Consider the following 20,716-nt stretch of genomic DNA (forward strand, 5'->3'; position numbering starts at 1 on the left):
CAGAGTTGGATTGTGAAGGGATATCAGAGAAGTATACATATATTAAGAAAATCACTCTTTTATTATGGTTATGTATATGTTCAAAAGGATTCTCAGGCACTTATCTGCTATGACATTAGCTTTAAACAGATGCATTTATGGCAAGAAAACAGGAAATGGAGGAGCTGTAAAGTAGCATAACAACAAACCGATAGTCCTGGAAAAATAGAACCTGAGGGAGTGGTGCGGTTCGGCTGAGAGTTTCAGTCTCATCACTGTAGGGTGTTAGAGCTAGAACTCAAATCTGGAATGTTCTTAAGGCACTTAGTGTGGTGATCAGTCAGCACGTTATTAAGCTGAAAATATTTATCACTGTCCCGACTTGGAAGCCAGGAGAAGTTGTGGATCTTGGCGATTCACTTAGTCAAAACTTGGACAGACTTTCTGTTTGCTCAGATTATAGGTTGCTGTCCTTGGAGAAGCTTGACAAGGGCCTCGGCTTTACCAATTGTGTTCGCTTACACTGGCCCAGCGGGTGGCCCAAGTGTGGAGCTCTGTGCTTGAAGCTGAAGGGAGCCCAATCTTAGACCAGTTTCCTAAGCTAATTTTTTTGGACTCTTGCCACTGGAAACAAGGGTGGTCTTTCTCCAGCCTCCCTACCCCTCCCCAGTCACAGACCCTTCTGGAAAGGCACTAATGGCAAGGAATCAAACACTTAGGAAAGTAACTGCAGAGGTGGGGGAGTGGTCTGTGCTTCGAGTAGGGAGCTGTTTTAGACCTGTGTAATGTTATCATTCACACACGGTCATGGAGAAGTCAAGGATCTCATGGTATATTATAAAAGGAAGTCTTGTACATAAACCAGATAACACTGTATATATCCCCACCCCCCCATCAAACAGGAGGTGTTGACATTACTGAGCTCACCTTTCCCTCCCACACTTCCTAGGCTTTTATTTATACCAGCCACCCTAACGAGATGACACAACTTCTGAGAGATTCCCCTCCATCCCTATATGGGCCAAGGCTTGGTCACAGCTCTTCTTTTCATTGCCATGATAACAGAGGAAGAGAGACCATGATGTGCGTGGTCATGGCATGGGCCGGACTTACACACAGACCTGATGGGTTTCAGGTCCTGTCTGACAGTCTCTCTGCAAACTTCTGCTGTAAATCTCTCCTTATGCCTTTTATAACAGCAGCCGCCAAGATACATAGCATGAAAGTTTCCATCATAATAAATCCAGTTAATTGAGAAAATTTTTCCATCCGTTCCAAGTGAATGAAGATGTGGCTACCTCGAGTGTGTGTGCATGATGCATGGCCATCTGTTCCAGGCACAGGCAGAGCGCTCGCCCATACCTGGCCAGGCGGTCATATTTATATACCTAGGGTAAACACTTGGTATTATGTTTCCTAAGGATTATATTTTATTCCTTTAGAATCAGAAAATGGCATGGAAAAATTCTTATATTAACATTTTATATTTTCTCCTTAATATTCTGCAATTATTTTCCTTTTAAAATACGAGGTTTATGATTTAGCCAAGTCTTTAATTCACTTTTTGGCTCAAAAACAACTATTCTTTGTTACTGTAGTTATTTTTGTCATATCTCTTTGATTTGTGCTTTGAAAGTGCCTAGACCATTGTTGGATTCAATAAATCTGATGTGGGAGCTATCGTGTTTGTTCATCTAAGCCCGTGTGCCCACCCTTCCTGTAACAATGTAGACTGTGATTGCTGTCTAAGCCGCCATCTTGACTCCGGTAGAGTCGGGATGTCTGCCACTTTCCGAGCAGTTTGTTATTACTACAGGGCTTTCCTCCTCGTGCTTACCAGATGCTCCTGAGGCGGTTTTCAGCCCTCTAGTGCCCACCGCCTCAGCGGAGTCCAGCATGTTTCCTTGCTCTGAGCCTCAGTTCTAAAGTGTAGAACAGGGAACCCTTCACTTACAAAGCTACTTGTGATTTAAACGCTGCCGTGCCAAGGCCTGCACCCCGGGTTGGGCCGGCAGCAGTTCATTACACTTCTCTTTCCTTCAGTCGGTGCCTTCGGAGGAAGCACTGGACTCTCTGAGCTGTGGGTTTCTGACTTTAGAATGCAGGGTAGTTATTCCACAGGGCTGTGGAGATGTGGTGAGATCAGACACAGAAGCCACTCACTCACAAGCATGCTTTATGAGTGTAGAAAGCGATTGTATTTAATTCTATGGATGCAGACAACATTATGATATTGTTAATAGAAGAATACTTAATTGTGTCCTGTTAATTTACTGGCCCAGCCAGCTGTCTGAAGGAAGCTTATGTATACGCTTTCCTCAGCTTTCCCTTGCCACAATCACCTTGGCGGTTTTGCCCAAATGGCCAGATGTTACGGAGGAAGTTGTGTTTTTGGAGTACCAGGTTCCACGTGGATTAGCAGTAACATCTAAGGGCATGTTGTTTGTTTATTTGCTGTTTGCTGTATGTATTTGCTTCAATAATTTTCTCTTAAAACATTACTTTTTATCTCAAAACATTCTTGTTTGGATTACTTGTAGGTTGTCTAGAATGCATCACTTAGAATCAATATATAGCATTTATTGACTGTAATGTATGTATATAATGTTCGTAGTAAACTATACACCTTGGTATAGTTTACACTAATATATTTGTGTAGCTGAGAGACAGATGATGCACACAGTTTCCTGAAGATCAGCATAGGTTTCATCATAATGAAGACATAATCGCATTATGTCAGTTAATAGCGCATGTGTCTCCCTCATGTAATAGCATCGTAACCAGACTGAACTGCTCTGTGTGAAGGAAGCACATAGAAGGTTCATTTTCAACCAACTGCTGATCCCAGGTTGCAGATAAGGACCACCCAAGGAGGTGAGACTCAGCACTTGAGTCTGCCTCTAGATATTCCGAGTGACCCTGTCTAGAGTGCTCATTGACTGTCTGCTAATAGTTAGACAAAGTCCTCTGAAATAGACAGTTCCAAGTGGCTGAAACCTTCAGGAGATCAAAACCACGGAGACAAGATGTCCAGTGCAAGGCAGCAAGCTGTTCATTATTTGATACAGTCACTGACACTGTGGCAGTGCACCCAGTGAAGATGCCCAGGCTGATATTGCTACCGACACTCCTCTTCAGGAGAGAGTGAGGCAGTATCCGGGCTTCCTGCATCGGCACTCCTCAGCTTCCCGGAAAACTACATCCCACAGACCTTACCTTCTGGTTCTTACAGGGGAAGGAGTTCTTGGCACTGCTAAGTCAGATGGTGGGTTTTTGGAATTTTGATCCCTCAGGAGTGTGTAGTTAACACCTTCTTTGATGCTGTCTAGGACTGCTTATGTCGTCATATTTCTGTGATCAGAAGAAAATGTAGAGCTGTGATATGCCCTAGAGCTGTAAGTCCATATAAGTGAGGAATTGCCCTTCGTAAAGATAAGTATATTGATTCTAGGTAAGGTAACTAATCCACGCCAGTGCACCTGCGTATAAGGAGAGAACAAACATGGTCATGCCGGGCAGTTCTTCAGCAGGCGAGAAGACGTTCTCTCTCGGACACTGAGGGTCACTGTATACAGTTAAGCAGCTCACAGCAATGGGTAGCATCTTTGCACATCTGCAGCCACACCCCATCTAACTGTAGACCATCTTTATCCTTTTAAAAGAAATGACAGTAGCTATTTAATTGTCATTCTTTATCTTTTTCATTCTGCAGCAGCTGCTAATGTATATAATTTTCACAGAGGCACCTGTTCTATTTACTGTATTGAAATTTAAATAAGGTGTTTTTCTTGGGGGCGTTTCACAATGGGCTTCCTCTGTGTAACATATAGGTACATACATTTTCATTATAGTAATTGGGGAAGCGTGTACAGTATAGTTGATCATATTAAGCTCTTGTCCTTTTTAACACCTCGATGACCTGTTGCCCACCCACAATTTCTGTTGCCTTTGTTTTTTATAAATTAACGAGTTCAGTTTGCGTTGACCATATATTCATGGTATGAAGCCACACCCCTCCCAAAAAACTGTCTCTCCCTGCCTTAGAAGTCAGCAGCTGTCAGTTTCCCCTCAGCAGGGGTAGAGCCTGTGAACCCTTTCTCCTCCATGCTGGATGGTGGACTGGCTTAATCTTAGTCAGGTCTTATGCACCAACCACGACTGCCATGAGTTCATGGGTGCAGTGCCCTGGCCAGGTCCAAAGTCACTGTTTGATCTCAGTCTCCCAGCCTGGGCTTTAAAGTATTTCTGCTCCCTCTTCTGAGGTAGTTTCTGGGCTTTGCAGGGGATGAGGCCTATGCATTTTGTGTAAATAGAATTATACTCGATGTGACGATTCCTTGTGGTTAGTCTGTTTTTAACTTAGTTTAATAGTTTTCATAGTGTATGTGCCAGCTTCTTTTCTTTTTGCTGAATATAATTTGTGGTGTAGACCCCGCTCTGTTTGTCACCAGGGTGAGTGTTGGCCTCATTGCTACTCTTCGGCTACTGCGAATGTTCTGCTGTGACTGTTGTACAACAGCTACTGTGTTTTACCGGGTTTCCTAACTTATTTGTTAACGATCTTTAGTTGATCTTAATAGTTTATCAATGTGATTAAGGCGAAATGGTATATTATTAATAATTTCTGTGTCTTTAGATTACCCTGCAGAATCAAGTGGTGCTGCAGAAGGTCAAGCTGTCAGTGTACGTGCAGCCGCCATTACAATTGACTTGCGATCAGTTTACCTTTGACTTTGTGGGTAAGCTTCTTGTCCTGTACTGGCCTTTCCTGTGGCGTGGGGTGCTCTAACAGTGCGCTTATCTCAGGGCTGCATTTCATTTCTAAGTAGCAGCTCTGACATCTTCCTGGAAAACACTTGCATTATTTCACTGTTATTTCTTCTCCACGTAGTAAGTAGGGTTATTTAATGAATAATTTTTAGATTATAAATTTCTAAGTAAATTCCGTAACTAGCTGTATCTATTTATTGTATTCAAATACTATAATTTGGAAGGCTCTCTCTGTCTCTCCGTCTCTGTCTGTCTTTCTGTCTCTCTGTCTCTGTCTCTGTCTCTGTCTCTCTGTCTCTGTCTCTCTCTCTCTCTCCCTCTCTCTGTGTATGTGTGTGAGCTGCCAGGGATTGAAGTTTCATTCGTATCAGGTAAGAACTGTACCAACCGAGTTACGTCCATGGCCCTGGAAGTCTTTCTCTAATTTTCCCCAGTAACATTTGCAGATAGAACCTGGCTTGGGACTGGGCCCAAGTTTGAACTCTGTCTCCTACAGTACTCGACGCATGATTTGGGTGACCTGTTTTAGTAGCTCTTTTAACTGGTAAATAGAGAATAATAACATCTGACAGGATTGTTTGGAAAGCGTAATTAGAAAATGAAACTATAAAGAATATAGTAAGGTATAAAATGCTAAACATGTCATACAATGGCAATTATTAAGGGCTCTTTGTATAGAATCCCACTCGAAACACTTACAGTTGTTAGTTGTTGGTCCAGTTAACATGGTGTCTTGGTTAGCTTTAAATCCCCCGTCTCCCTCCCTCCCCTCTCTATCCCTCCCTCTCCTCTCCTCTCCTCTCCTCTCCTCTCCTCTCCTCTCCTCTCCTCTCCTCTCCTCTCCTCTCCTCTCCTTTTCTCTCTCTCTCTCTCTCTCCCTCCCTCCCTCCCTCCCTCCCTCCCTCCCTCTCTCTCTCTCTCTCTTTCTTTCTTTCTTTCTTGTTTTGTTTTAAGACAGGTTCTCTCTGTATAGCTCTGGCTGTCCTAGAACTAACTGTGTAGATCAGACTGTTCTTGAACTCTTAGAAGGCTGGGATATATGTCAAGGTGTATGCCTCCATGTCTGGCTTCCTTTCTATTTTAAGCAATATTTCTAATTTGTCTTTCTTCACGAGTTTTAAAATTTTTATTTTTTAAATTTTCTTTTTCACATTGTTATTTTAATTTTTAACATTTATCTTGTATTCCCATAAATATACATATGAATTTGTACTTGCCATAGTTTAGAGGAGAACTTGCAAGAGCGAGTTCTTTCCTTCTACCATGTAAACCCCGGACTTAGGACTCAGGTTTTGGGCGTGACAGCAATGCCTTTGCCTTCTGAGCCTTCTTGTTCTGGTAATCCTTCTGAAACATTCTGAAAATTGTTCTGGTTAAACTCCAGAGGCCCTGTGTGCTCCAACCCTGGGCAGCAGCACTGTCAGTCTCCAATGACATGTTAGTGTGCCATCCACGTCCCATCCCATTCAGACTTCTCTGTAGCCGCCGCAGGCTTTCTGGCGCCTTTGTGTTGCCCCTGTTTTCTCTGTCTGTTGACGCAGGTGAAGAGATGCAGGGTTGAGGACTAGATACCACGTGTAGAGTCCGTTCCTGGCCCATAACAGTGTTGTCACCTTGGTTCTTACCTCTGTAGTCTGGTCCCTTCACAGTTACACAGTGGAGGTGATAATGGTGTCTGCCTACCTTACAGCATCTCTGCGATGACTGTAAGAGAGGCTGCTCAAAGTGCTTACTGAAATACCCGACACATAGTAGATGCTGCACAAAGTTTAATTAATAATTGCCCCAGTTGTGTAATATATGTATGACTTTCATGTTCCCTGTAGCACCAGACATGACCAGCATCGTAACATTCTCTGTGTACCTGAAGAAAACTTATACACCGTCCGAATTAGAAGGAAATGCTGTTGTTTCATACTCCAGAGCAACAGGTAAGCATGGTGATTTGCAACTTCATAACCAAGTTTAAATTATTGTGGCTGGAAGCTAAGTGACTGTGTTTAAGGATGTTCCCTTCTACTGTGAATGACTCCCAGGAACTGTGGTGCTGGCAAGTGTGTCGCCTGGTTTCTGTGGGTACGGTCCTCTCCTTTCCCTCCATAGCAAGTATTTTATTAGCGCTAGAAAAATGCTCTCTAGATCAGACTTCATTTATTTAAACCACAAATCCTAATACGAATTAGGGAGAACACAAAGGTTCCTATAACATTAAATCATTATTCAATCTTAGATAGTTCTTAGCCTACTAAACAAACCCTACTTTCATGTTAGAGTGTTTGAGAACGGGTCTGTAACATTTTTTCGTCTGGACTTCAAGTCAGTGCTTTCTTTTTAGTTTAAGATTTAAAATTTTTATTTTTAAAGATTTATTTATTATATATAAGTACACTGTAGCTGTCTTCAGACAGAAGAGAGCATCAGATCCCATTACAGTTGGTCGTGAGCCACCATGTGGTTGCTGGGATTTGAACTCAGGGCCTCTGGAAGAGCAGTCAGTGCTCCTAACCACTGAGCCATCTCTCCAGTCCCAAATTTTTATTTTTAAAATCAGCATGCAAATTGTTAGATATCATTAGATTGTACTTAGTAGGCATTGTTAGGTGTCTGTAGTCTAGGAGGGAGTAGTAGCTTGTTAGAGTTTTGAACGTGGTGGATTTTGGTGTGATACTCTTTTCCTTTCCTGTGTGGCGATTATCTCCCAGCAACAGTTGATGCCAGTTGTTGGTTAGAATATAAAGTCAGTGGTCTCAGTTGAAAAGTGTTTCCATGTAGGAATGTAGCAATGCCATTTCAGTGTAGCAAAGCTGGTCGTCAACTGTCACAACAATTTCATATTTGTGTTTTGAAACCATTTTGGACAGTTTTCTTTTTTTTTTTTTCTTTGGAGCTGGGGACTAAACCCAGGGCCTTGTGCTTGCTAGGCAAGCACTCTACCACTGAGCTAAATCCCCAACCCCTACAGTTTTCTTTTAAGGCTTACTTTTCCAGCTTAAAGGGTGAATAGTTTAAAAGAAGAAAGTCTTTCTGCTTTTACGTTCAATGTTGCCAACTGAGCTTCCCCAGTCTCTGTTTTTCCTTTGGTGAGTCTTCTTGTTTATCCATCGGCAATTTCTGATGCTCTGATATAATTTTGTAACTTAGGTGTATGTTTTAAAACTCTAGTTTTATCTGCTTTGTGAATTATTTAGACTTCAATGGTCTCAATATTTTATTTTGCTCAGAAGTGATCACTTTATCTGTTACTCAGATTTTCAAATCAGGGCTATGTAACCAATCATCTTTATGTTTGGACAGGTTTGATCTCATGAAAAGTGAAAACTGGATGAAGGGTTGAGGGATGAGAGACCTTTTGGTGATCTCTGAAAACCCTGTTGAGGTTTTGATTGGGATTCTCTGAGTCCTGAGCCACATAAATAAGAACCATTTGCCTGCTGCCTCTCAATCCTTTATCTTAACGTCTGAGGAACCAGTCACTGCATTGGTCAGTTACAGAAATGTCTGATGTCTTAACTTGCATGGTTCCTTCATTAATATTCAAGGACAAGTAATGATACTAGAAAATAAATTTAAAAAGCAGTGGCTAATGCCTTGTGGACAGTACATTAAAAATGCATTTTAATCCCGTGTCACCAGCCAGTGTCCCTGTGACTAAGGCCACATTTACTTGCTGGTGTATAGAATTTAAAATATCCTAAATTATTGGTAAAGGAGAGGTCTAGAGACTATTTGGCTCAAAGTTAATTATAAAATAACATGAAAGGTATGTAAAACAAGAGCAAAGGCAGCTGGAAACCCCACAGGAACTCACTCCAGTGCAGTATCTTCTCCAGTTATCTCGGGGCACCTTCTGGAAATCCTAACACTCGACTTTCACTTATGTTCTTCTTGCCAGTCGCATACTGAACTTTTTTTTTTTTTTCGGAGCTGGGGACCGAACCCAGGGCCTTGCGCTTGCTAGGCAAGCGCTCTACCACTGAGCTAAATCCCCGGCCCCAATACTGAACTTTTTAAAGGCATATTTACACTGGAGTAACATTCTCAGAGTTTTGAGAACAGAGGTGTAAATAAATACACTGTTGAATTTCATTTACTTGGGGCTTGCTCTTCAAATAAGGCTTTTGTTTTCTCAGAGGGAAGTGTGGCAGAATCTTTGAAAGTTTAAATTGCATTTCAAACAGATATGTATCAAGCTTGTGTTGCAGCCTTGCCACAGATAATTAGTTTGTGTTCATTCTCTCCCTTCCTTTGCATTGCTTCTAACGGATAGATCGAAATCCTGATGGTAAGTTAAAAGATAAAGGGAAAAATGAATTTCCAGGGTAAAATAAAATTATTATTGCTAAACTCAATGGCATTATACCACAAATGAACCCATTACATATGCTTACTGCGTAACGGACTCCTTCAAAGTGAGGTGAATGTCTTAGTCTTGTTATGAAGGGAAGTGTGCCTATTTTTAGAGGGTTATCATTACATTTGAGGTGAAGGATTGGACTAGGATGACTTTCTAAAACAGATTCACTTTATTTTTAATTATGTGTGCGTATGTGAGGCTGTTGGTTGTGTGTGCATGTGTGGGTGCAGGCACCCTGGAGTCCAGAAGAGGGCTGGCATCCCTTGCAGCTGCAGTTAGGGAGGAGTGAGCTGCCTGGCCTTGGGAAGAAGAGCTTGTGCTCTTAACTGCTGAGCCATCTCTCCAGACCCATTGTGCCTTTTTTGAGAAACATCAGAAACATTGGCAGATTTTTGCTGAAAGTCATTAGCATTTTACTTCAATTAAAGAATAAGGAATTATAAAGTACATGTCAGTTAATTTTAAATATTCTTTCACATCCTCAAGCAGACCAACCTTTGTGTCTTGTAAGAGTCCTGTGTGCACTATTATACAACTATGCCTTGCCTCACCCAGAAGTTCTGGATGAATGGTCTGGCCACAGAGGACCGACCTGGTTAGTGCTGTATCTCATTTTGCCACAGGACACGCATACCTCTGTGGCTGTAAAACTATAAAAAATAAAATGCTGTCTTGTCACTAGGCCCAACACCGCAGTGACCCAAGATATCTGGTAGATATCTTAATCTCAGTCAGCAAAGCCTCTCACCCGCTCTGCTCCATCCCATATCACACTGCTGATGACTTCCTTCTGAGCCTGGCAGCCATCTCTCTACCCATCCAGTTCCCAAGGCAGGCTGTCATCATGCCAGAAACACACATCCCAACTCTGTGGCGGCCCAGTGTCTCTAGCTGCCACACACTCTCTTAAACTTAAATCACTACAAGAAAGAACACACAACACAATAACCTCTGATCCAATTGATAAGATATAATTGCCCACCTAAACATACAAAGCCCTGTACACATCCATCGCTTAAGAATATTCACAACAACCTGTAAATACACAGAGTGGAATCTTAACGTCAGCCTCCATGTTCTCTCTGCCTTCTCATTCCAGTCTTCTCCTCCTCCTTCAACTTTTCTCCCGCCCATGCTTCCTTCTCATCCAATTATAGGCCTCGTTCTATCTTGTACTTGCCTTGACCTGCATAATGACATCATCCCACATACCTCAGTTTGAGTTTGTTTCTTAGGTTTTCCAATCGGTGTGAGCTTTAAGGATAGAAATGTGTGACTCGTGTTTGAATTGCACAGTGTCAGGGTACACACTAGGCATTCAAGTATCTCTTAATGTACTCTTCCCTTTAGATATGTAGATTTAATCTATTTGGTTATCTTTATTAAAGATACCTTCTAAGACAAATTTTATATAATAATATTCATAACTAGTTTTAATTAAGTAGAAATAACTAACCCACCATTAAACCTGCAGTGTTTGCTCACACTGTCCTCTTTGCTCCCTTTCGTTTTTTCTTATATTTTGAGACAGGGTCTCTCTAGATGGCCCTGTCTGTCCTGGAACTCACTGTTCAGGCAAGGCTGTTCTAGAACTCACTCTGTAGACCAGGGGAGCTCCAAAGGTCTGCCAGCCTTGCCTCCCTAGTGCAGGAAGGCAAGCACCACTACCCGACACTCACCGGACCTAGACGGTGATGCAGTTAGGGTCTCATGAGAGCTGAAGCTAAGCATATATATATGAGAAATGTCTTAATTAGTAATAGTGTAGATTTGCAGCTTAGTAACATGAAACTTGATAAGATGAAGTTGATGAAAAACTAATATTACTTAAATTCTAATTCTCAACAGTGTATGTAGCTGGTACAATTTTAATTTTAAGTTTTGTATCCTACCACATTCTTCAAGCAGTTAAGTTTAATAGAGTCCATTAAGGTTGTTGCTGAAAGATGTTTAACCCCTTTCGTAGTCCAGCTCAGATAGTGCCAGAAGTAGAAAACACGAAAATTTTCACACTTTAATGCACAGGCAACAATGATTTTAAATAATTTTTGACATGGTTTTAACTCTCAGTACACATGAGGGAATGGAATTAAAAATGTCAGCTGTATCTAGTAGTAAAAAAGTCCAATCTCCTGCCACTCAGACCTTGCCCTCCACAGGCCTCCTGCTGCAAAGACAGATCCATTGAGGTGTCCTGGTTCCTTCAGGCTGGGTTGCAGATAAGTACCTCTGCTCTCAGGCATCAGAGAAGCAGGAGGTGAGGCTTTATGTGGTCCCACAAGAGTTAGCTTCCACTGTTTCTGCACTGAAGTTCCGTTCCGTGGGCAGAGGAAAACATGGCTGCAGATGAGATGATCTGTGGCCAGCCACTCCTGGAAGGTTCCGGAAGCCCTGGCGACCAACAGAGCTGCTGCTCCAGGCTTCTTGTTTGCAGTAAGGAGTTACTCCAGCACTTTCAGAGAGACTTTGCAGGCCTTCTATAGAAGGGTGATGTGTAGATATGGCTGTCTTCCTCCTGTATATGTGTACACACAGACACAAGCACACACACACACACACACACACACACACACACACACACACACACACGGCCCTTTTTCTTTTTCAAGCATATTTTGGCTTCCTGTTTGAAAGTGGTCCTGGGCTGGTGTGTAAGCCAGGGGTAATTACAATCTTTATATTGGAAAAATTGTTCATTCAGGGTGGTTTTGATATAAAATTCCTCTCTGGTTAACAAATGATTTTGTGATTAGTTACATTGTAGTGGTTGCCACCATCCATTTCCTCTAGTAGGTTATGGAGGGGAAGCTTGGGAAAGAGACGTGAGTATATTTGCTTAAAGATTCAATATGCTGTATAGCAAAGTCAGACTGGTGAGTGACTAGATTGCTGTCAGAGCCAGTGAGTGATGAACACTCTGTTCTCCTAGCTGAACCAGCCAGAGCTGAACCAGCCAGGGCTGAACCAGCCAGAGCTCAACCAGCCAGAGCTCATCCAGCCAGAGCTGAACCAGCCAGAGCTGAACCAGCCAGAGCTGAACCAGCCAGGGCTGAACCAGCCAGAGCTCAACCAGCCAGAGCTCAACCAGCCAGAGCTCAACCAGCCAGAGCTCAACCAGCCAGCTCTACTGGCAGTTTTCCCAGCAACATAGAGGAAGTGTCCCTGATGGTACAGAAACAGGACCAATTAGCCTTACTTAACAGAATCAAAACTGCTCCAAGAACAACACTGACCATATCTTTAATTTTTCTCATTTTCTTGAAGCAAGGTTCCATGTAGCCCAGGCTAGTCTCAAAGTTGCTGTGTAATTAAGGATGACCTTAAACTTCTTATCCTCTGCCTCTGAGTTCCAACTCTGGGTTACAGTGGTGCCACAACACAAGGCTTGAAAGGCCCAGGAATAGATGCTATTCTTTCCTTAAAGGAAGTTTATTTTATAGTATTGTTTCTTTCCTGCTTCTAAGTGTGTATGCCTGTGCCTAGTGCCCAAGGAGGCCATAAGAGGAGATCAACCCTCTCCCCAGCAACTGGAGTAACAAAGGATGTGACTCATCATGGAGTGCTGCAAGTCAAACACAGGTCCTCTAGAAGAGCAGCAAGTTCTCTTAACCATGGAACTGTTTCTACAGCTCCAGTTTTCTTCTCTATTACAAGCATGTGTACACACGCACACGCACACGCACACACACACACACAGAGACAGATAGACAGACAGACACACACACACAGAGACAAACAGATAGACACACACACAGACAGACAGACACACACACGCACACTTGTCCCCTCTATGAGCCTTTAACTCCAGATTCTTTGATACATTTGTAGCCTGAAGAATAATTAATCGGGAGCCAGATTTGCTACTGTACATATCTCAGGGAAAACACACCTCTGACAGGAAGATGTTCCTGTCTAACTGAGCACTAGAGATTGTTATCATAGTGAGTGGGCTTTGCTTGGACTGGAGTGGACTGGAGTGCTACATGGTAGCAGCATTCTAATTTTCTTCCATAAGCATCATCTTGTTAATCTAGCATCTTAGATATTAACTGACCCCTTTAATATTAGAACCATATATTTTATAGTTTCCCTTTCTCAGCTTGCTATGCTTGTTTAAAATGCTTTTCATGAGACTTAACCAGAGAACAAAGTATATGATGGGTTTTACTGCTGTGAACAGACACCATGACCAAGGCAACTCTTATAAGGACAACATTTAGTAAGGGCTGGCTTATAGGTTCAGAGGTTCAGTCCTTTATCATCAAGGCAGGAACATGGCAGCATCCAGGCAGGCATGGTGCAGGAGGAGCTGAGAGTTCTACATCTTCATATGAAGGCTGCCAGCAGAATACAGGCTTCCAGGCAGCTAGGATAAGGGTCTTAAAGCCCACGCACACAGTGACTCACCCACTTTAACGGAGCCACACCTTCTAATAGTGCCACTCCCTGGGCCGAGCATATATAACCCTTCACATCTAGTTTCTCAATAAAAAAAAATCATTTTTTTCTTAGTGGCAAAATATTTCGAGTTGTTACTATTTAAAAAGTAGCTATAATCAATTTCTTAAGTAAGAGTGTCACGACGGTCCAAATAATGTTTTCCAGATGTCCTATGGAACAGGCTCATAGTTCCCAGAGTAAGACAGAAATTCTGGAGACATTTTACAAACCCTAGCTCCTGCAGACCTTGCCCTGGAGGGTCACTGTCCCGGGCCAGTGACATGTGAATTCTGTTATACTGCATCTTCCCTACTGAGCTAGTTAGTACTGCCTGCGTGTTTTCATTTCTTTTTCTGTTTTAAAAATACTTGCGTTTTTGTGTTTTTCCATTTTTGTGTTTTGTGTATGGGTGTTTTGCCTCAGTGTGTGTGTGTACCACATGCATGTGTGTAGCATGTGCACCACATGCATGCAGTACCTGCAGAGGCTGGAAGAGGGCGTCAGACTCCCTGGGACTGCAGTCATGGTCAGTGTGCTGGGAATTGAACCAGGTCCTCTGGAAGAAGTAGCCAGTGCTCTTATCCACAGAGCCATCTCTTTAGTTTGTTTTCATTCTGAACCCTATATTCTCACCAGTTTCTTTAGTTTAATATAAAGACAGCGTTGTTGGTCATTCCTAACCGTTAAATCACAAGTCCATGTGCCTGGTACAAACGGTGTAGAAGCCAGGTACCGGGTTTGAAGAAGATTCGTTTGAATGGTTAACTTAAGATTTATTTGAAAGTATGGATTCGGTTGCTTCCTTTGTGTATAGACCAAGCAGAGGCAAAACGTTTTTGTTGTCCTGTTCATTTAAAGTTAAAGAGATAGAAGCAAGCTTTGTCCTTTCCACACTCTGTCTATCAGCCCGGGCTGTAACCTATGTATTAGAATAGAATCCTGCTCATGACTTCATTTTCATAATCTGAGGATCCGTGTAATATATGGAAATTTCCTTAAAGTTAGAAAAGGAGCACTTTGTAATTTTTTTATGTGTGTGGTGGAATTGAGAGCTGTGGCTTGGAAAGTATCTTAGATCGTGTTACCATAATATTTTGACTCAAAACATTTCCTCATTATTAAGTACAAATGCATATGCCCCTAATATCCTCACAGACCATCAGCAAGTGATACTTAGGGACCTTTCTGAAGAAACACCAGGTATAGTTTACATCTAGGATTCCAGAAGTGGATTTAACATCTGTTGGTTATGAACAAAACCTGAGCTAGGTAGGAGATGATGGGTAATAGATTACGTTGAGGAGAATGACAGGTAATGCCCCACACGATCAGAAACCCCATTTAATTCCCATCAGGAGACTCAGCACCAGTGATGCCCTCACTGTCCTGACTGGAAAGGAGACAGACAAGCCCATCCGTCTTCAATGGGATTAAGACAACTCAGTCATCTTGACAAAATATAGTTCTAATTTCAAGGCTCCTGCTTGGGTCACGTAGCCATATTTTAACTGCTTCTGTTTGTACTACTTTTGAGTTCTCACTGGCTCTGCTGCAGAGAAATGGAGAATCAGGGAGTGAGCCCACCAAGCACAGCAGACATTTTGAGTTTTCCGTTTCTGTACAGTGCTTCACTAAGATACAGATGTCTATGTTTTTGTTCCCATCAGAATCATAGACTGAAAGGAGAGCAAACTTAATGTTAAAGTACTGATCTTTAGATTTTTATAAATAACCTTATAAATTTAGTTTCATGCTCTGTAAAAGTCAGAAAAGCAACTTAAAATAAGTTTGAGAATTATTCCCCCTCTCCTCCCAGGTCCACCTCTTCCCAGCCCCCTCTGCTTGGTTTCCTCTTCTTAAAGAAGACTGTCTTGCAGCAGACGTCCTGGCCCTTGGCTCTCACAGTCTTTCTACTCCCTCTTCTGTGATGAAGTCTGAGCTGTAGGGATTGATTGTCGGTATATCAACTGGGGACAGGCAGCCAGTGTTCAGCTTTGTGTTTTCACAAGTACTGGCTTTCCCTAATGTCTTTCTCTGCTGCAAAGGGGAGCTTCCCTGAGTGAGGTGAGAGCTACACTTACCTGTGGATATAAGGATGAGTGTTTAGAGTGCAGTTATAAATTACACTGGTTTACAAACATGGCAGCCATAGGTTCTCTAGACTCCATGGCCTTACCGGGCACGGGTTCATTTTCTAGTTCCAGGCATGAATTCTTTCCGGCTGAGCCCAGTTAGATGGTTGTTGATTGCCCCAGGATAGAATACCTCTATTGTGTCTTTCAGAATATCTGTCTAGTCTGGTCGTCGTGGCTCTCAGGCCTTAGACCCGGGTAGGAGTCTTGATGGCTCTTCTCCCTTGGTAGCATGCGTTGCTCTTTCCCAAACTATAAGACCAGTTCTCAGGGAGAAGCCTTCTTGGTTAGTTCCTGCTCGATTCTCCCAGGTCCTCTGTCTGGGAGCTGATCAGGGCAATGCTAATAGACTATACGGTGTGTGTGTGTGTGTGTGTGTGTGTGTGTGTGTGTGTGTGTGTGTGTGTCTGGGGTACTGTGACCAATGACCTGAAAGGAAGCTTCCTTCTCATGCCAGAGTTTTGATAGTCCATTTTGTGGTGAGCATTTGTTACCACAGCTGGAGTAACTTCTATTAAAAGTATTTATGCATACCCATATTGTATGTATTTTTAATTGAACATAGAATGGCATAATTCTCTATGGCTCTTTAAAGCATCCTTAGTGTTATTTACTCTCCTTTCCTCTCTCTGTTACCCCCACCCAGGTAAGTCTTCCTTCTGTTTTGCCGTTTCTCCCTTTGTAGTGACTCTGTCTGCTGCTTCTTCTTCTAGAGCCCCAGCCCCCCCCCCCCCCCGACACCCCATGGCCTTTCCCTGTCCCTTGTCTCTTCACTTACTTCAGGTTGGGGACTTACATCGAAAGGTTCGGGGCTAGGGGCCACCAGTGAGAGAAAGTGTGGGGATTGTCTTTCTGGGTTACCTTACTCAGTATAATGTTTCTTATTTCTTCTTATTTGCGTATATTTCCTCCCTCCCCTCTCCCTTTCCCTCTCTTTTTCCTACTAGAATCTGACCCCGGGTAGTGCATGTGAGTTCCGTGACCTAAGCTGAGCAGGTGGCAGGCGGCAAGCTTGCTAGGGCGTCTGCTTGGACTGCACATTGTTTCTTCCCAAATTACTTGTCAAACTCAGATCTACATTTTCTTTTTTTAAATTTCAGGTATTCCTCGGGTTATCCAATGTAAATTTAGACTTCCTCTGAACCTAATTTGCCTCCCCGGTCAACCTTCAAAAACTGCAAGCCACAAACTGACCATTGACACCAATAAATCTCCCGTCAGTCTGCTGGGCCTCTTCCCAGGTAGGACTTGGAGTCATCTGCCATGAGCTCAGAAATGGGGATTCCACAGGGAATAGGTAATATCAGTACCTGATCGGTGAGGACACCGAAGCACTTAGCATCCTTCTGGTCTCATGCGCCCGTTCATAGGTCACAGTCTATGCGAGTAAGGTTATGGTAAGATACACCTTTTATATTTAATTGCCATTTTTATAATCATTTTGCCTCATTGTTCATATATAAAAGAATCAAATGTTTCTTGCTAGGTTGGAAGTTTTGCTTCTAAATGTAAGTGTTTATTGTTGAGTGTTATTGTAGATAGTGGTTCTCAACCTTCTTAATGCTGTGCGACCCTTTAATAGAGTTCCTCATGTTGTGGTGACCCCAAACATAAAGTTGTTTCTGTTGCCACTTCATGACTGTAACTTTGTTACAATTACGAATTCTAATGTATAGAGCTGTGTTTTCCAGTGGTCTTAGAACCCGTGGAAGAGTCATCTGACCCCCTCTACCCTGAAAGCAGTCTTCACTCACAGGTCAGGACCACTGCTGTAGACCCTTTGGAAACTTCTGAGGGTTGTCTCCTGGATGGCTGTTCCTCATGGCTGTTCTGTCTACGGCACCTGGAGGAGGAGCAAATGGCTCTGTCCTGTCTTGGGCTTAAGGGCCATAGAGTAGGTTGGGGTGATTGGTGAGGGTGAGACCTTCCAAAGAAATAAAGCCCTAGGAGAACTGCAGCTTTGATTAGGTAAAACAGCTTTGCAATCAAGGTTTGGAATATACCCCTCTCTCTTTTTTTCTTATTTTATTTTAACTTTTTTTCAAACAATATATTTTGATCATGATTTTTCCTTCTCCCACTTTCTTCCTGCTCCATCCCAACACTCCACCATGTAACTTGATATTCTTACTTTCTTCCCCCTGCAAACCTGCCCCCCCCCACTCCCCCACTCCCACTCCAAACCCTAAGCAACTTTCACCAGAGTTAGCTTTGTGCTCATCAGGTACTGGGTGTGGCCGTTGCCAGCAGTTACAAGTTGCAAATAGTTTCTTGGTTGGGGTGGGAAGCTCATGTCTACCTCCCCTGTTAGCACTGGGACCCCATGTGGCTTGAGCCTGTGTCGGCCTTGTGCACGCAGCCACAGTCTATGAGTTCATGTGCACATCAGGCACTATTTCCTTGGAGTCGCCCATCACCTCAGGCTCCTACAGCCTTTCCAGCTCCTCTTCAGATCTATCCCTTTCTTAGTAATGACCTTGAATCAAAAGAAAAAAAACCTTAGCATTGAACAGCTTTTAAAAGTACTCTATTAGAATTCGCCTTGTTCACTGTGGAGTGCCTCCTCACTCTTGTGTTTGAGGAGTAGGGTTTAGGACCCACAAAGTCTAAGAAGTTTGTAGGAAGTCACTCCTTTGTGTTGTTATATAAAATGCTTTGTTTGTTATTCATGGAGAGCAGGGCTTGTTTACTTTGAGACAGGGTCTCACCCTGTAATCATGGCTCTCCTAACCCACTCAGAACTCAGAGAGATCGATCCACTTGCCTCTGCCTCCTGAGTGCTGGGATTAAAGGCGTTCATCCCCACTCCCAGCCACCAGACAGGCTTTAAAATCTTTATTTACTTGTTACTATGGAAAACAAAATCTCTAAAGTGTTCTGTTCCCTTGAACAGTCCTGCAAGTCTTGGTTTTGAATTGAGCTTGTGCACACACAGTGATTTTTTTGTGCTTTGCTCCCTGTTACTTTCTTCCTTTTTCCGGTCTCTTCCTCTCCTCATTTCTGTAACAAAGTTGGCCTGTGAAATTGTAACGGCCACTTGCCTCGCAGGGCCTTGCATGAATCGATTAATCCCCTGGACTGTACTGACTTCCATGGAGGCATTGTTGGAAGTTAGATGCTGAACGGTAGTAACACATTTGCCAGTGCTGTTGATAAGGTTTAAGTGCTAGATTTCAAGAAGCCCTAGAGACTGAGTACAGTCATAGGTCCTGACCCAGAGTTATAATTCAAGCTATGTATTTACAAAGCTTTGTGGCGCCCACTTTTCTACTGTCTTGGAGCCTGCCTTGTTGACACTGTAGGAATAACAACCCTGTCAGCATTTTACTGCTTTAGAAACAACACTCAGTGACAAATTAAAAAATATTCTCCATAAGATCGTATACATTTTAAATTTAATGAGCATGGATCATGTTCATTATCCATTGTATTCCACTATCATGGAATCATACAGTTGCTTAAAGTAGATTTCACAACATCTGTGATAAAGGCTCCTTTACGTTGACATGAGATACAATGGCTATGTCAAACCTACAGATTCGACCTAAAGAAACAGATTAGTGAGCTTCATATCAAAGAAATAGCTTTAAATCTACCCCTAATTGTTTATTTACTTCTTTGCAAAGAAATGCAGGGCACATGTGAAATGATTTTAGCTTTTATCACAAATAGTTTAGAAGTTTAAAAAATCTAGATCAGTCCACACAAGGGACCTGCTGCTAATTCTCCCATCCAGGAGTGCACACGTCTGTGTCTCTTCTTTCCCTGATGCAGCTACAGTGATGTTTGCAAGCTTTACCCCGTAAAGACTTTCTTCCATATTGGTTAGGAACATGTTTGTAGTCCACAGATATTTTCATTCATGGCTTTAATTATTGGATGGTATTTCGTTACAGACGGACACCATGAAATAATCTGACTCATATTCTATTTTTAGATGTTTTATATTATATTCTTGTGATAATGCCCTTGCAAAAAGTAAAATTTATGACCATTTCTTGGATAAAGACATGAAAGTGAAGTTGGTAGGTTAAAGGTTAAGACTACCTCAAAAGTGTTTGAAATATAGTGTAAAGCTGACTTCTTCAATGGCCACACTTTGTGTTAGAAGATTTTCCCCAACCCAGTGAATATAAATTTTTTGAGCACAGTCAGCTGCAAGTGAGGTAAACCCATGGTGTTTGAAGGGTAAATGAACTAAGTGTGCTTGGACTTAATGATATTATAATTTTATAATGGTGTTATTGTGGTGCAATGCCTTTATAATATGGGAAGTGTCTAGTATAGAGTGAATGCAGTCTCTAGGACCCTTCAATACAGACCGTTCATTTTTGTTTTGTTTTAGTTTTGGTGTAGATATAAACACAAACTTTTTAAATATTTCAGGTTTTACCCAGGTTATCTATTCTGACACTCTCGTACTTTTGTCTGTGGCTACTGCTGATCTCAGTCTCTCCCCCGTCTTCTTGGGGACAGTCTCTGTAGCGTAGGCTGGCTTCACACCAAAGTTCTTTCTGCGCTGATCCTGGGATTATCGGCACGTACCACCATGGCCAGTGAGATTTTTTCTGAAGTCGGATTGGCCTTTTCCTAGGTGTCTGCAATTCTGAGATCCTTCCTTTGCCTTCTAGAGTGATGTTTTCCCTTGAGTTTATCCTGTGACTGTTGAGCCACACACCTGGACTCCACTGTGGAAAAAGAATAAGAACGAAAAGGACATCATTGTAGAGTGCTGCCGTGAGGCAGCAGTTCCAGTGTTAGAAGCTGCTGTAGATCAGCTCGCACAGCTCACACGTGCATTTCCAATATTAACAGTGTGAAGCCTCTGCAGTTGAGCTTCTGTTTGAAAGCAGTGCTTCCTCTGCAATTATGCACAGGTTCCTTCCCCCTTTTCTTGCAGACTTTGCCAACCCGTCAGATGATGATCAAATGAACGTAATGGGCTTCCGTCTCCTAGGAGGCTCTCGAGTGACTCTTCTTGCTTCCAGAACTTCCCGTAAGTAAAACCGTGCTGTTATTGTCGCTGGAAAGTTCAGCTTAG

The 20,716-nt window shown here is 42.5% G+C and overlaps 1 protein-coding gene across 34 annotated transcripts in view; it reads left to right on the plus strand.

Moving 5' to 3' along the window:
* The window catches only part of Bbs9 (Bardet-Biedl syndrome 9), a 423,050-nt gene that overhangs the window by 204,608 nt on the left and 197,726 nt on the right, over positions 1 to 20,716 (plus strand). For 25 of the 34 annotated variants that reach the window (XM_087561778.1, XM_087561774.1, XM_087561752.1 and 22 more), the window contains 4 exons: positions 4,616 to 4,718; positions 6,576 to 6,680; positions 16,776 to 16,916; positions 20,576 to 20,671. In XM_087561778.1, the coding sequence (XP_087417904.1) occupies positions 4,616 to 4,718; positions 6,576 to 6,680; positions 16,776 to 16,916; positions 20,576 to 20,671 (445 nt within the window). Of the gene's footprint in view, positions 1 to 4,615; positions 4,719 to 6,575; positions 6,681 to 9,016; positions 9,032 to 16,775; positions 16,917 to 20,575; positions 20,672 to 20,716 lie in introns of all 34 variants that reach the window. The other 9 variants (XM_087561760.1, XM_087561742.1, XM_087561757.1 and 6 more) reach the window with 1 other exon arrangement.

Source organism: Rattus norvegicus, chromosome 8, assembly GCF_021556685.1.
Source record: "Rattus norvegicus strain SHRSP/BbbUtx chromosome 8, alternate assembly SHRSP_T2T, whole genome shotgun sequence".
Classification (NCBI taxonomy): domain Eukaryota; kingdom Metazoa; phylum Chordata; class Mammalia; order Rodentia; family Muridae; genus Rattus; species Rattus norvegicus.